Source organism: Lonchura striata, chromosome 15 (genome assembly GCF_050655825.1).
Source record: "Lonchura striata isolate lonStrDom1 chromosome 15, ASM5065582v1, whole genome shotgun sequence".
Lineage (NCBI taxonomy): Eukaryota > Metazoa > Chordata > Aves > Passeriformes > Estrildidae > Lonchura > Lonchura striata.
Window position 1 is genome coordinate 12,162,329 of NC_140717.1, and position 16,345 is coordinate 12,178,673.

The 16,345-nt window shown below is 57.0% G+C and overlaps 1 protein-coding gene across 2 annotated transcripts in view; it reads right to left on the reverse strand.

Annotated features, from left to right (window-relative positions):
* Positions 1–10,031, reverse strand: part of SEZ6L (seizure related 6 homolog like) — a 39,256-nt gene extending 29,225 nt beyond the window's left edge. Inside the window, exon 1 of one of the 2 annotated variants that reach the window (XM_021544713.4) lies at positions 9,809–10,031. In XM_021544713.4, coding sequence (XP_021400388.3) covers positions 9,809–9,878 — 70 coding nt within the window. In that variant the 5' untranslated portion in view covers positions 9,879–10,031. The remainder of the gene's footprint in view (positions 1–9,808) is intronic. The other variant, XM_021544714.4, reaches the window with a different exon arrangement.
* Positions 10,032–16,345: the final 6,314 nt, after the last annotated feature.

Here is a 16,345-nt window from a genome sequence, read left to right on the forward strand (position 1 = left end):
TGGGGGGGCTCACCTGGAGAGGAGAAGGCTCCAGGGAGAGCTCAGAGCCCTTCCAGTGCCTAAAGGAGCTCCAGGAGAGCTGGAGAGGGACTTTGGACAAGGGATGGAGGGACAGGACACAGGGAATGGCTTCCCACTGCCAGAGGGCAGGGCTGGGTGGGATTTTGGGAAGGAATTCCTGTCTGTGAGGGTAAAGAAGCCCTGGCACAGGGTGCCCAGAGAAGCTGTGGCTGCCCCTGGATCCCTGGAAGTGCCCAAGGCCCGGTTGGACAGGGCTTGGGGCAGCCTGGGATAGTGGAAGGTGTCCCTGCCTGGGGACACAGGGTGGAAAAAAATTATCTTTAATGAACCCTCCAACCCAAACTATTCCATGATTCCGTGCTGCAGGTGAGCCCGCTGGAGGAACGGAACCACGTTGGAATTCAGATGTTGTTTGCAGTGGGAAAAGTGAAAAGCTCTTCCCCTGGGGAGCGGCCTGCAGCAGCAAGGACTCTTGTTTTGCTGCACCCTTCCCTTCCTACCTGTCCTAATGAATTCCAAGAAAGCCTCAACGCATTCCTAAATGGGAACACAGCCTGTGTCCTTCACAGTCATCTCCCACAACAAAGCCAGCCATCGCGCCGCTGGCAGCCACCGGCTCCGCTGCGAGCTGCAAACAAAAGCTGAAAAGGAGCCTTTCTAGTTGTGATTAGAAAGCTTGAGAAGTTTGGCTTTTACTGCTTATTGCCTCACTGATTTCATCTCCGTGGCAGCTCTGAACCCCTCAAGGGACAGCAGAGCAGCCCCAGTGCCTCACCAGGTGACAGCACCCATCCCGCTGTGGGAGCCAGAGCCTGGGAGAAGAGGAATTGGGGATCTCTGTGATTTGAGGAATTGGGGATCTCTGTGCCTTGAGGAATTGGAGATTTCTAAGCCTTGAGGAATTTGGGATCACTGTGATTTGAGGAATTTGGGATCTCTGTGCCTTGAGGAATTGGAGATTTCTGAGCCTTGAGGAATTTGGGATCACTGTGATTTGAGGAATTTGGGATCTCTGTGCCTTGAGGAATTGGAGATTTCTGAGCCTTGAGGAATTGGGGATCCCTGTGCCTTGAGGAATTGGGGATCTCTGTGATTTGAGGAACTGGGGATGTCTGTGATTTGAGGAATTGGGGATCTCTGTGCCTGAACTGGGTTTGGCACAGGTTTGTGTTCGGTGCCGTGGCCCAGCAGGTGCCAAAGCTCGGCTTCCCCAGGAGAGGACCGTGGCCCCAGCAGCATCCCCCTGTTCCTGAGGACATCCCTGATCCCTGCGCCCAAACGGCCCCAAAAGTGCTGGTTATTATCCCAAATCCATCCCTCGGCCATCCAACCCGGGGGGACACATCCCCCCCAGGACACGCAGCCTTCCGGGGCTCCTCCAGCCACCGAGGGGTGCGGAGGAACAGAATTTTTTTTTTTTTTTTTTTTTCTAGCAAGGAATAGATGAGGAAGAGTGATTATCGGGGAGATTTTCTTCGGGGGAAATTCTGGCACAAAGACAAACTGCAATATCTCAGCGCAGGCTGGGCGCTGAGGCTTGGATAAAAATAAAGCAGGAGGCGGCAGCACCTTCCCGATGACATTAACTCCATTCATCTCCCGCTGCCGCCGCCGCCAGCGTGCTCAGGCATTAGGAGTTACGCTTCCCTCCACTATTTCTCAAATATATTTATGCTGGGAGATGTTTGTGGAGGTACATCCTGTGCCTGGGGCAGAGGATTAATTCCAGACTGTCACCTCGCTTTTTTGATGGGTTTGTAAATTCTGTTCTGTTGATTTGCACTCGCAGTAAATTGATAAAATCCTCTTTCCAAAAAACCTAATTCACCGTTTAGGGCTCACCAGGGTTTTAGACCTCATTGGCTCACATATTTATGTAAATGCAGTGTCCAGCAGCAATTTAAAAACTGCTGCGTGGATAATGTGGATGGATAAGGAGTGAAGGGAGACACATTGTCTGGTGGGGGCTGTGTGCCCTGGAAAGGAGCCTTTCCTTGCCTTGGGGCCCCAGATTTTGGGATGGCTTTGCTGTGGGTGGCTGCTTTGATCCAGAATCTGGTCCCTGCACCAGAACAGATTAACCCTGACAATGCTGGGAATAGTCTGAGCTCTCCAAAAATGGCATTGGATGTGTCCAAGAGGACTTTGCCAAGAGCTCCTGCAGTGGGCAGGGATGTGCTGGCGTACTGGGAGCACTGGGAGCTCTGAGGGCTCTGCCAGAGTGGTCTGTCAAATTAGGAGCTTGGTATCTTTGCAAATGGAAGTTCAGGACTGTCAGGAAAAGCCTGGGTTTTTTTACTGGAATTGCATTTAAATCAGCATCAGGAGATGCAAGCCCCGTTCCTGTGCAGCCCCATCATCATGGAAGAGATGCAGGGTGGCAGAGGGGACATCAGCAGTGATGTCCTCAGTATCGTCCCCCAGCCACCACTCTACCCGAGATGAAGCATCTCATCCACAAAATGTTGCCATGCTCCATTAATCCACCCAAAAACGTCAGATGGAGATTCTCTCTTGAATTTTAAATATTTCCAGCCGTTCTGACTAGCTCAGAAATTGCCCCGAAATGACCGCTTGCCAGAACATTCCCTCGCTCCCCCACGCTGTTCCTGAGCCCGGCCGCTCCTGCCTGCTGTGCCCCAGCCCACAGGGCAGTGCCAGCTCCCTGCAGCAGGCTGGAGCACATCCCTGAGTGTCCCCTGGAGGCCCTGGGCACCACGTTTGGGGTGGTCCCCCTGCAGAGTCACCCTCCCTGGGGTGCTCCTGGCCCCTCAGCTCCTGCCTTTGGCACATGCCACCGCAGTGTGCAAGACAGAGAGACGGGCCGAGACGCGAGAATCCTCCTTGCCGAGCAGATGACGCCGCGCCGGGATCCATCCCACAGTTATCCCTTCTGTCGTGCTCGAGTTTTTGGATGCCTTTGCACTTGGCACCGAATTTCCTTCCTAGACTAAAGCTTTGCACTTGGAATGATGCCTTGGGAGCCAGGCTGAGTGGCCAGGCTGCTCATCCCATCCCTCTGCACCGCCAGCAGCTTGGATTGCGCTGCCATGAAGTCTCCTTGCACCTTCCTGCTGCAGCCATCTGTCCCGGGGTGCCAATGCCTTGTCCTCACCCCCATGGAGCAGACACAGAGCCAGGCCCCTGCCCAGCCCATCCTGGGCTCCCTGGGGGTTGAGGATTTACTGCAGTCCATGGGTTCCTGGGGCTAGGAAAAGGGAGGAAGGTCTGGACAAACCCGTGCTTGCCCCTGCTCGAGGCAGACCTGGGAATCCAGGCAGAGCCTCCTCGCTGTGCATCAGGAAAGCTCCAGGCTCAGCCAGTGCTCGGGCTGGTCAGCTGCTGCTCTGGCCTCTTCCCAGAGAAAGCAAAAGGAGGAAAAAGGAATAAAAGAGAGATGTCTGAGTCGGGGCTGTGCCCTGGGAGCGGGCCAGCTGCAGCTGCGCTACTGGTGGGAGCTCCAGCAAACAAAAAGATGGAACAGAGGAGAAATCAGCTCCTCTGCACCCTGGGAACACTGACTGGGGACAGCCCTGAGCCACCATGGCACAGAGCACTGCAGGGGGCTGGATCCAGGTGCTCCTGCTGGCTCCCCAGGAGCAGGAGCCGGGGCTGGATCCCTGATTTTGAGCTGTGGCAGTGTGACCCTCACTCCCAGCAGCACACTTCAAAGGGCTCCTTATCCCACATCAGTGACATCCAATGAGGACACAGGACATGGGGGCAGGAATGGTGTCTTCTCCCCAGTGCCAGAGGAACGCTCCCCACCAGGCACAGCCTCCACTTTTGCAGATCCTCCCTGACGTCCCCAGTTTTTTGGGGGGTCCTGGGGCTGCCCCAGGTCACATGTACAGATTGTGGCTGCCCAAGAATTGTGGGAATCCAGAGCTTCCCTCTGGCTGCCCTGGCAGGTCTGGGACCCTGGCAGGGGTCAGGAACCCCCCTGGACAGAGCCCCCAGAGACACTGTCTGTGATCTCTGTCCATGGAAAAGAGTTTTCAGTCTTACAGGATTAATTACCAGCTCTGAGTGTTTGATAGAAGTAATAATTAAGTGTGGCACAGGTGCAAAAGTAAAATTTTAGGTTTCTAGATTAGGGGTTCAAAGGGGACAAGATGGAGGAAATTGGGTGTGCCTTGTCCTTTTTCTCCTTCTTCTTCATGCCCTCCATGTTTCACTGTGGTGTTGGCATTTTTCTGTTGGTTCAGGCTGGGGACACACTGTCCAACGTAGGTGACAGATATTGGCACGTTATTGTAAATCCAGCCCAGGGAGTTTCTGGTATTTAATGTTTGTAACATCCCACTGAGGGCAGAGCCCCACACGCTGCCCTGCAGGACAGAGCTGGGCAGGGCAGCAGAACATGTGAGAGATAAACAGAATAAACAACCTGGAAACCAGCACAGACCAATTATGGCTTCTGCTTTGGCAGCGGGGCTGAGAACAGAGACTTTCTACAATCTCAGGATCATCCATACCTCAGATTTTGACAAAGAATCCCCCAACCTCAGGGACCATGTGTGTAGATCCAAGTCAGAGATAACCAACACTTGCACTTGGTTCTGAGCCAATGCCACGGGCTCTGCTGGAAACCCACAGCTCGTCCCTCTCGGATATGGAAGATGAGCCTCCCCTGCTCCCAGCTTTGCCCTTCAATCCTCCAACAGCCCAGCTCCATGGTTCTCCTCTGATTCTGGAAACCCTTAGGGATGAAATCCAAGACATAACAGAGCTGAGCAGCAGAGGTTCATTTGTTCCCCCTTTTTGTCTTCCCAGCAGCACAGCTGACCCTGTGGACGTGCTGGGTTGACACTGGATGGGTGCTGAGTACCCACCAGAGCTGCTCCATCACTCCCACGGGAGACATTCCTCCATGAACTTCCTACCCTGAGTCCTTCCCACAGGCTGCTGTCCTCCATGGACTTCTCCAGTGTGGGTGCTTTCCACAGGGTCAGTCCTTCAGGCTTGGGATGCTCCAGCCTGGATCCTTTCCACGGGGCCATGAGTCCTGCCAGCAAACGTGCTCCGGTGTGGGTTCCTCTGTGCATGGACACAAATCCTGCCAGGATCCTGCTCCAGCACGGGCTCCTCCACGGACTGCAGGTGGATCTCTGCTTCCCTGTGGATCCCCATGGGCTGCAGGGGCACAGCTCCTCACCCTGGGCTGTGCCACGGGCACCTGCAGCACCTCCTCCTCCTCCTCCTTCACTGACCTTGGTGTCTGCAGGGCTGATCTCACAGATTCTCACTCCTCTCTCTGCTGCCATTTACATTGTGCAGGTATTTTTATCCGTGGAGAGAGCAGGATGTGGAGAGAGCAGGATGTGGAGAGAGCAGGATGCGGCTAGAGCGGGACCGGCCCCGTGGGACAGAGCAAGAACATCCGTAACAACTTGTCGGTTAACAAGCTGTGAAAGGAGACAGACAGCCAGGAGCTGGCAGCCTGCGCCCTGGAATGAAGGACACCTTCCCTCCCTGAGCAGCTCGGCAGGAAGGGCTCCTCTGCAGAGTCCTGCTCCTTCCCTTCCTCCCGGCTCCTGCAGGCTGAGCTCCCTGCCACTGCGTCGGGGCTGCAGGGAGAGCAGCTGAGGCAGATCCGCCCCCTGCACCCCATCAGCCCGGCCCCACTCACTCGTGCAGCAGCAGGGAAAGAGATCTGGTGAAGCAGATCCTTGTGGGAAGGGCTCCAGACAGCCGTGGGACACAGCTCCGAGCAGCAGCTGAAGGGCGGCAGCCTGAGCCAGGGTGATGCCAAACCTTCTCTCACCCCACGAGCCTTCCTCGCTCTGCCTTTGCCCCCTGGATTGGGGTGCAGCAGCTGGGGGGTGGCAGGTCCCCTTCCCCACGGGCACCAGCTGCACCCCGAGGTTTCTGCTGGCAGCGTTGGCTTTACCCCACATCCTGCCTGCAGAAGGGCCTGTCCAGGTGCTGCCCTTGGTGCCCAGGCTCCAGTGAGGCTCATCCCAGCCCATCCTGCTGAAGCCCTGACAAGGACAGAGAACAAGGGGATGACACTGTTGGGGTGCCAGTGTCATCCCCCTGCCCCTCCTGTGACAGGGACGGGCACACCCCCACCCTGCAGAACACCCTGTGCCTGGCAAGTCAAGTGGTTAAAGACACACAACTCTCACCAGCACATCCAGCAGTTTCATACCCCTGACAAGAGTGTAAATCCATCCTGATGGACTGGAAAATTGGAAAGCCAGTGCTCATGCCGTGTTTCCTACAGACAGCTCCGAGCTCCTGAAAGATGCACTCGGTGGCAGCCCCGGTTCCAGCCGTGTCGCTCACGTCATGCTAATTAAAATAGAGCCTGTGTTTTGTAACAGGATTTCCTTGGAGCCTATTTTACTGCTCAGTAACCACTTTCAAATATTTGGAAAATAAAATTGCATCAAGTAAATAACTTTCGGATTGCTCACAGAAGGTTACTCTGGTTTCGGGTTTTTTTGTTCCCAAAGCCCACTGGAAGCAGCTGTGCTCATCGCAGTGACAGAGGATGGAAACTACACAGATTTCTGAGGCTGCTTGTAGTCTACATCAAAAGCTGTGCGTTATTTAATCAGACAAAGCCTATTTCATTAAAAAAAAACAACTGTCTGTACAAAATGGGATAACAAAGCACCCCAGCACTTGGCACTGACCTGGAATACCCAGGGAACATCCCTGCCTGCTGGCAGGATGGCCGTGATCACACCAGCCTGTTTTGATGCCCACATTACCTTTCCAGAAATGCCCTGGCACTCCTCTGCCTCATCCATCACTTATTATCCATTAACTTCTGAACCCAGCACCACCTGACTTCCAAGGGATGGATCACACACTTCCCTTTTCCCATGGTTTGCTATTCCAAGATCTCTGCTGCCGCTCTGGATGCCAAGGGAGCACATTCAGCTGACTCGGTGCAGCCTGGCTCCTCAGCCCTAAATCCTGCTACCAGATTCCTCAGCGAAGGAGAAGTTAAAAATGTACAGAAGGAAATGTCTGTGACACTGTGACATCCACAAAACTGCGCTTGAAATGGCATCTTTGTATATTCATAATGGCAAAAAATACCAGAGAAGCAGAGGGCTGAGAGAGACTAATTTCATTTACTCCTGATCCAGGCTCTCCTCATCCTTTCTGCCAAGGAGGAGAGAAGGAAGAGGAGCCATTTGCCATGGCCTTTGATAGCTCTCCATCAGACAATTCCCATTGCTGTTATCTGTGCTGGCAGCCTGGCTCTGTGCTGTTATCTCGTTGCTCGGGGTGCTGCTCGAGAGCTCACCACGCACTTGTTGCAGCCCTCACTGAGTTCACGCTCACTTTTCCTTCCTGCTGGACACACCTGATCCTCTGGAAACAGCCCCCGTGGTGCTGTGCTCACCACAGAGCCAGGGGCACCTCTGTCCTTGCTATTGGGCTGTGACAGCCACCCCAGGAGTGCCCCAACACCTCGAAGAAGAGAAGGGAAGGTACAGAATTTGGGGGTGCAGAGGACCCCAAAGTTCAGCACCCCCAGCTGTATTTCTGCTCCTGGCACTGCAGCCTTGGCAGGGTTTGCTGGTCTCATCACAGCCTGTATTGGACACCCCAAATATATTTAGAAAGCCTGGATCTCCCAGGGGTTCAGCTGTGTCCGTGCCATCCCCAGTGCCAGGGGCTGAGCCTGCATGGGCAGCACGGGCAGCGCTGCCCTGTCTGCACTCAGCTGCCCACACCCCCCGTGTTTGCCCAGCGCATCATTCCAGGGTACAAATAGATGCCCCAGTTGGTGCCCACATCCCCGGGATGCTGCTGCTCCGGCACAGGCTGCCCGGAGCCTCCTGGCACCAGTCCCTGTGCAGGGACGTGCCTCTGCTGCCTGCTCTGCGCCGGTGGGTGGGTGTGAGCGGATGCCGAGAGCACAGGAGAGGCTTTCACACCTCCTCTCTGGTGATCTACACAGCTTCACCAGTGCAGAGCACCCAAAGCCACCAGCCAAGCACCCGATGGGTGCAAGTCATGTGAAAATGTTTTTTTCTTGAACAGAAAGAGCAGCAGATGGAGCAGAGCAATCTGTCTCTGCGGGGTCTGATCCTGCTCCTCCCCAGCTGGAGAACAGCAGGATTCACTGCTCTGGGCCCCTGGCTGTGTCCCCCTCCACACAGATGGACAAAACTCCCCCCCAGGCACGGGCAGAGCTGCCACGTTGCCACCGGCTCCAGGCTGCGTAGGCAGGAGTTGGGATTTTACTGCAATAATTCACCAAACCTTGTAAAGGGTCAACAATTTATCAGCTCCCTCTCTCTGCCAAGGAAAGAGGAGTTCAGCACACTGTGTTCTTCCACCATGAGATTTATGGCAGATCGTGCCAAATCCTGTTCCCGGGAGCTGGACTGCCTGCTGATGCTCCCAGCGGGACTGGGGCAGCCCTCCTGCCTCAGCACACGAGGCAGTGAGGGAGCTGAGAGCCCTGCCTGGGCCTGTGCTTTGCTGGCTTTGCTTCCCAGCCCCCCAGGCCCCCGGGGAGCCCGGGATGGTCGCTGCTCTCGCACAGAGCACCGGCAGCCCGGAGCAGAGCGTTTGTGTAACACACCAGAGGACCGTGCCTCTCTCTGCGTCCCCTGGCTGGAACAGGATGCCAGAACTGGCAGGGACTTCACATCTGATTCCTCCACACGTACACAGAACACAAACCCATGCAGGTGAGGGAGAAATGCCACCGTCTACATCCACTGCTGGTTTGCTGCCCAGAAAGGAAGGATTCTGTAATACAGTTCCTGTCTGGAGAGCCAGGTTTCAGACGGAAAAGTCAAAGTCATTTAATGCAATCTGACCACGAGAGCAGGGGCTGGAGTGAGCAGACAGCACCGCACAGCACTCCTGACACCAGGAGCTGCTGGTGTTTGCTACAAACACCCTGCCAGCCCCGGAGGGCAGCCTCAGGCCCCGAGCACACTGCAGCACACACCGGCCTCTCCCTTCTCCCACCGAACAATCCACGCTGGGAACCCCACCCAGGCGCACACCCGAGCCCGACTGCCTCGTCCTGACATCCCAGCGGTGCCGAGGGACTGGGCACAGGCAGCGCTTGAGTCGCCTCCGAGCCCCACACGAGTTTGTGGTGACTTTGCCAAGTCACCCGCGAGCACATCCCGAAGCCTATTCTTAGGTCTGGCATCGCGGCAGTGAGAGAGGGAGCGGGTCTGCGTGGGGATGGGGGACACGTGGAACGAGCAGACAGCCCCTGGGTAAACACTCAGCCCCCACGGCCACCCCCTGGCCGAGACGATGGGGCGGGAACACCAGTGGGGACATGGAAGTGGGGGCTGGAGGGACACCGGGGGCTGGGGACGCACGGAGGGCTGGGGACACACGGAGGGCTGGGGACGCACGGAGGGCTGGCGACACACGGAGGGCTGGGGACACACGGAGCTGCTCTCCCTGCGGGAGGGAGGCGGAGGGTCCGGCACGGCTCCCGGGAGGCCGCGGCCCCGTCGGCGCGGGGCTCCCGGTGAGGACGCGGCTCCCGGAGCGCTCCCGGGCGGCGGGAGCTGTCCGCCCCGCGGTGCTGAGCTCCGCGTTCCGCCGGGCCCCGCTCCCGCAGCGCCAGAAGTTTCATCCCGGCCCGGGGAGCAGCGGAAGGGGGCATCCCCGATCGGGGATGGCACAGCCGGTTCCAGCAGCCCTTCCCTCTCCGATCCCCCCCTCTCCCCGGTCCCGGCTGCATCCCCCCCGCGCCGGGCGGCGCCCCGTCCGCGGAGCCGGGAGGCGGCGGGCCCCGGGAGCCGCGCAGCCCCGCTCCGCCCCGCTCCGCCCCGCTTACCTGGGCGCGGGGCCGCGGGGGTGCCCAGCAGCAGCAGGGCGAGCAGGCAGAGCCCGCGGGGCCCCGGCATCCTGCGGCCGGGGCGAGCCCAGCGGAGCCGAGCGGAGCCGATGCGATGCGAGCCGCTCCGCGCCGAGCGGGGCCGGGCCGGGCGGGGGCGGGCGCTGCCGGCGGAGCGGGGGCGCGGCGGAGGGCGGACCGGAGCGGAGCGGAGCGCGGGCAGCGAGCGGCGGGGGAGGGCGCCGGCCGCCGCTCCGGCCCCGCCCGCAGCTCCCCCCGGCTCGGCCCGGCCCCACCGCCCAGCTCCCGCAGCAGCCCCCCGGCCGCACGGTTGCCCGTGGTTTCCTCCGTGCTCCCCGGCTTCTTGCCGCTCCGCGAGTTCCCGGTGCCCTCCCACTGCAGGCCCCTCAGCACCCTGTCTCTTGTCCCGTCTCACTGCCCCTTGTCACCAAGCCCCCTACAGCATCCAAGGCCGCTCTCAGCATCGCAAGTCTGCTCGGCATCCCACCCCCTACACCCAAAGCCCCCCTCAGCATTCCAAGCCATTCTCACTCCCTCCTCAAGCCCAGATGTACCCCCCTTCCCTCTCCTCTGGCTCCCCCAAAGCAGGCTGTGAATAGGGCAGAGGTGCAGTGGGGAGTCTCCCATGGCTCCCTTGGGATCAGGGATGCTCTGGGGCTTCTGACCCAGCAAAGCCTGGCTCGGAGGGAGCTGCAGCTGTGACCTGCCTGACCTCGGTGGGACGGAGGCACTGAGCACACAGTAGTCCACACTTTGTGGGTGCTGCTTAGGGCCCCCCGTAATGTTGGGCTGGCACTGTGGCCATGGGTGAGCACTGGGGTACCCTCAGTCCAGTGGCAGAACAAGAAGCACACAGGCGGTCTCTGCTCAGGACCTGCCCCACAACTCCTCAGCTTCCTTGCCTGCAGGGGAACCGTGCCTGGATACCTCCCAGGAACCCTCTGCCCATCCCACCAGCAGGAACAGCGAGCCCAGTGCTCCCAGCAGGCCCCTCCTGAGCCAGTAGAGCACACGGTGTAATTACAGTGACTTTGAGAAGAATAGAAACAGAGGCTTTGTTCTCTTGAAATCTCAAATCCTGCCCTGAAATGTTTACTGTGAATCACCTCCCGGTGAGAGCGCCCGGTGCTCCCGGCCGCTCCGCCTGTCAAGTCAAATAGCCAGAGCGATGTCACGAGTGCACAACACCCGTGTCAAACAGCACAAGACGCAGCCCGGCCTCTTCCCTAAAGAGCCAGTTTGTTGATGCTGCCATCTGAGAAGTCCCCCGCTACCTTTGCGGGAGCAATTACACTGATCCCGTTACCTCAGCAACAACCATCACGCTCCGGTGTCACCGCCGGTGCCACCACGCACAACACACCGAGGCAAGGAACTGTCCAAACACGGGGACTGATCCTGCTGCGTTTTCCCCGCCGGGCTCTGCTGAGCTCCCTCCTTCCCCGGCGCCGCTGGAAGCAGAGGAACAGCCCGGGGATGCTGAGGAGAGGCCGGCAGGTCATTTGCATTCCCAGCGTCGCTCCCAGCCGCGGCCAGCTGGGAGCAGTTGGGCAGCAGGCTCGAGAAGAACAAAATAAGAAAGAGAGAGAAAGCGGGCGAGAGGTGCAGCATGTCATTTAACGCTGTTACACTCGTACCCAATTGGGACTCACCTGCTCAGAGGTTTAATTTGGTTGAACAAAGCTTGTGGCACAGCGAGTGCAGCCTGCACTGCTCCCCCTCTGCTCCAGCCTCGCCTCCCTCCCGACCTGCCGGTGCTAAAGATAAGAGTTGTCCCTCATTTAGCAGTTCTCCTTGAGTGATTTTTATTGTGCTCATCTGCATTGTAGTAAACTCCTAAGATAGCCAGATAATAACAGCAGTGCCATGGAAACAGGCAGGAAAAGAGACCAAACACCGTATTTGTGATGCAGAAATGCCCACAAAGTGGCAAAAGTTGTTAGTGACGGAGAGGGAATGGTGAGGCTCAAGCTGCTCAGCCAGGCTTAGGGGGTGCAGGTGGGCCCAGCTCCCATGAGATGCACCCCATGGGCATCACGTCACAGACTCCAGGACATCTCACCTGGGGAAGGACCTGCTGCTGGGAATTCTGCTGCCTGGGGTCCTCCTGTCCCTTTGCTGGGGGCTCAGGTGGGCTGGGAGGCTGGAGTGTGTGCAGGGACACGGGCTGGTGATGTTCCCCCCCTCGCACAGCCCCCTGAATATCAGGCTAGCCCAGAGTCCGAGGCTGTGAGGGGAGGAATATCAGGAGATGGCAAAGATTTCCAAAAGAGGCTCTTACCCCGATATGTTGGTTCAGCTCTCTTTATTCTGTGATGTCCATGTGGAGAGCGGAGCAAAGAGAATGAACAGGAAATGTCAGGGGTCTGTACAGACTTTGGACAGGGTGGGCTTCCCTGGCTCTCCACCAACCTGTCGGGGCAGGAAGGAGGGTCCAGGGTTATCTGATCAGAGTCACAGGGTCCCGGGGAAGGGGCACAGAGTGCCCAGGAGCTCACTGTAACAGGCTGGGATGAAGCACAGGATGCACCATGGGATGTGATTGGGATCATTTCCCTCCCGCAGCCGGCGCTGAGGCCTCATGGGCTGTGAAATCTCATCTCACCCGGAGAAACAGCGGGATGTGTGTGGAGGGAGAGCAGCAGCTCCCGGGATTTCTGTGCTCCTGCTGCTCCCCGAATCGCCAGGGCCCTTCTGCCTGCAGCTGGGACCTGGCACCCTGAAAGCCCTGCAGCTGGAGCAGCTCCTGCAGCCCTGGCATGGCTGGGCATGGCTGGGCATGGCTGGGCATGGCACAGCTCAGCTCCACAGCAGCAACAGCGCCGACAGGAGCAGACAGAACGTGGCCCCTTGAGCTCCTTCAGCAGCTCTCAGGGCCAGAGATGTTTGCGTGGTGAGAAACCTGAGGTATTCCAAGAAATAAGACAAACATCTCCCGAGGCCACTTTATGGGCATTGCTCTAATTAGCACCGTGTTCATCGGCCATTACCTCAGACCTTTGATTAACAGTGGAGAAAATCAATAACTGCTCTAAAAACTCAGATAAGTTTCACAGCTAATTTTAATTTCACATTTTAATCTTGTATTAATGTCAATCTTAATTACCATAATTAAGTCAGATGTGACTTAGCAAGAGCAGCTTGGAGATAAGATGTTAAAGGCAGACGGTGCCTTTCTGCTCACTGCAGTTTGGGAAGGGGCTGACGACAGGGAGCAGAGTGGGAGTCTCACAGGGCACCCATTTTCCTGTCCTTCCCAATGTCCCCAGCCTTGCCAGCCCCCTGCCTGGAGAGCTGCATTGCCTTTTGGCAAAGAGCAGCTTTTATTTCGAGTTCCTGATCCCCCAATCCCTCAGCACCGGGGAGCACAGGGAGGTGACAGCCCCACGGCACCAGCCATGCCTGTGACTCTCCTTGTCACAGCAGCTGAGATCCACGGGATCCGAGAAAATCAATCTCTCATTTACTCTGGCGCCGCTGCCGCAGCCGCCGCCGCTGCCGCGTTTGCTCCGCGGTCGTGCCCATCGATCGCTGCCCACTCGCAGCTCCCCGTGCCCGCTGAGGGCAGGGGCAGTGCTGCCAGGGGCTCCAACCAGCCTGGGCACTGCCTGGGGAGCCATGGACACATCCACCAGAGCCCTGGATGCATCCACCTGGTGGGATCCTGCAGCATCTGCCCTGCAGTGGGGTGGGACAGACCGCACAGGCAGCTCCTGTCCCCCCACACTGGTGGGAGATGGGGACACAGGAGCTTTGGGGACAGAGGTGCTTTGGGGACAGACCCCACCAGTACAAACCCCATTCCCCTGACTCCATGTGAGCATTCCCAAATACTCTAAGGAATCCTGCTGAGGATGCAGCTGCTCCATGGGGCTCCCCTGAGGTGTGCACGGGTGCCAGGCTGCCCCTCCTGCCCTCTGCTCACACAGGGTGTGGGAATACAGACCTTTCCTCTGGCTGCCCTGGCAGGCCTGGGACCCTGGCAGGGGTCAGGAACCCCCCTGGACAGAGCCCCCAGAGACACTGGCTGTGATCTCTGGCCATGGAAAAGAGTTTTCAATCCTACAGGATGAATTACCAGCTCTGAGTGTTTGATATGAGTAATAATTAAGTGTGGCACGGGTGCAAAAGTAAAATTTTAGGATTCTAGCTGAGGGGTTCAAAGGGGACAAGATGGAGGAAATTGGGTGTGCCTTGTCCTTTTTCTCCTTCTTCTTCATGGCCTCCATGTTTCACTGTGGTGTTGGCATTTTTCTGTTGGTTCAGGCTGGGGACACACTGTCCAACGTAGGTGACAGATATTGGCACGTTCTTGTAAATGCAGCCCAGGGAGTTTCTGGTATTTAATGTTTGTCACATCCCACTGAGGGCAGAGCCCCACACGCTGCCCTGCAGGACAGAGCTGGGCAGGGCAGCAGAACATGGTAGAGATAAACAGAATAAACAACCTGGAAACCAGCACAGATGAATTATGACTTCTTTGGCAGCGGAGCAGAAAGACAGAGACTTTCTACAATCTCAGGATCATCAATACCTCAGATTCCAACACAGGGGAGCAGCCTCCTCCCTGCAGCTTCCTTGGGAAGTTTTCACCCCTCTTCCACAGTGCCCCGGCTGGGGGGGCTTCAATGGCACAAGGAAGTGGAAAAATAACCTCAGCTTTGGAGTGGGAAGCAGAGGTGCCCCGTGGTGCAGCTGAAAGGCGGCTCTGAGGAGCCGTCCCCAGGCTGGGGACACTGCTGCTGAGTGGCAATATTGTCCCAGGGCAGAAAAGGCCTTTGTCCCTCCGAGATGGCAGAGCCACTCCAGCCTTTGGCTTTGGGAACGGGGCTGATTCCCTGCTTTGCCTTCCAAACACGCTGCTGAATGGGGGGTTTGAGCTGGAGGCCAGGCTGGCATCCAGCCCCTCCGAGCCAGTGCCAGCGGGCACAGCTGGGGGCCCGCTCAGGAGGGAAGTCCTTGTTCCTTGTCAACAGAAGAAGACTTTGCACAGCTTGAAAATAGGCTCCCTGTTGCCCACTGGGGTTTGGAGGGGGCTGAGGGGGGAAAAAACCCCCTGAGGGGATGGCAGGCAGCAGCATCCCTGTGGGGCTGGAGGGAAGGGACAGGGTGCTGTGTCCCCAGGGTCACCTCTGCACCCCTCAGTGTCCCTGTGTGGGGCATCCCAGCACGGCTCCACAGTCCCTGTGTCACATCCCAGTGAGCCATCCCCCCATGGAGCAAAAGCTCTCCTTGTACCCTGGGACTGAAGCCTGGCAGCACCTACCTGAGCCCACAGCTCCTTAATTCCCCAGCCAGGAACCAGGACATTGTTTTATGCTCTATGCATAATTCACAATTCAGAGCTTAATTAACTCAAGCTCCTCATGGCAATGCCTGGAGAGGCTCCCACCAGCTCCAGGCACTTGCAGCCACTCCAGTCCATGGCTGCCAGGCTCCTTCCCAAGGCAATGGTGCTGCTCTGGTTGCTGCATCCACATCTCACTGCTGTGCTGTGATGTCCCAGAAATTTTTCAAGACTTTTCCGCTGTGATTTTCAGTTCTTTGCTCCAGCAGGATTTGCATCAGTCACAGAACAGCCAGTGGCTCCATGGTTGCCCCATCCTGACCATACCCACAAATCCTGGAGAAATATGCCTTCGACAAATCTGCCTTTGAACTGCTCTGGGGAGGATTTCTTACCTTGTCCTCCATTCCAGAGTCAGTATTCCTGCCAGGCCTGCTGGTGTTTACTCATTGCATCCCATATAAATTGCAAGAGAGATTACACTGATACATAAAACAGCATTTGTAAATCCAGGAGAGCACAGAAGTGTTGTCCTCTCTTGCAATTCCTCCTTGAGGAATAACAAGAAGTTTTTATGAAGTGAGGCAGTGTGCAGCATGATTTTAGTGCTATCCCACTGCCTCTGGAGAGAGGGATTTCTTTGCCTCTGCATTACTCTACACTCACTGTAGTCCATTAATTGTCTTCAGGAAAATGCTCTGGCTCTGTCCCTCACACCAGTGTCTCTCTGTGCATTTCAGAGTCTCCTGATCCAGGCTGGAGGGCTCAGCACCAGTGCTCAGCACCCTGATCCAGGCAGGAGTGCCCGGGAAGACTGGAGGTGTCTGCAGGACAGGATGAGCTGGATGCAGACCTTGGCCCTCAGGTAAATATTTTTCATTTGTCTGGCTCAAATAATTTCCCCATGGGAATCAGGAAAGCATATTGTGAGGAACTGATGCAATCAGCATTCCTCAGTGATGCTGATTGGGAATAATCCCTGAGTTGTTGGAGACACTGGAGAGAGGGGGTGAGCACCAGTGGGTGGGAGGGAAAGGAACAGGAAATAAAGGAAAAGAAGGAAATCACAGATTACACTCGGCACCAGTAACCATGGCAGTGTGAAAGCCAGGCTTTGTCCAACAGCTGATTGTGATCTTTGAGGGGATGATGCATTTGAGGGGGGAGGGAGGGAGGTATCTGCCGTGGGTTGCTGTGATGGATTGGATGTGGCATCAGGCACATTCTCC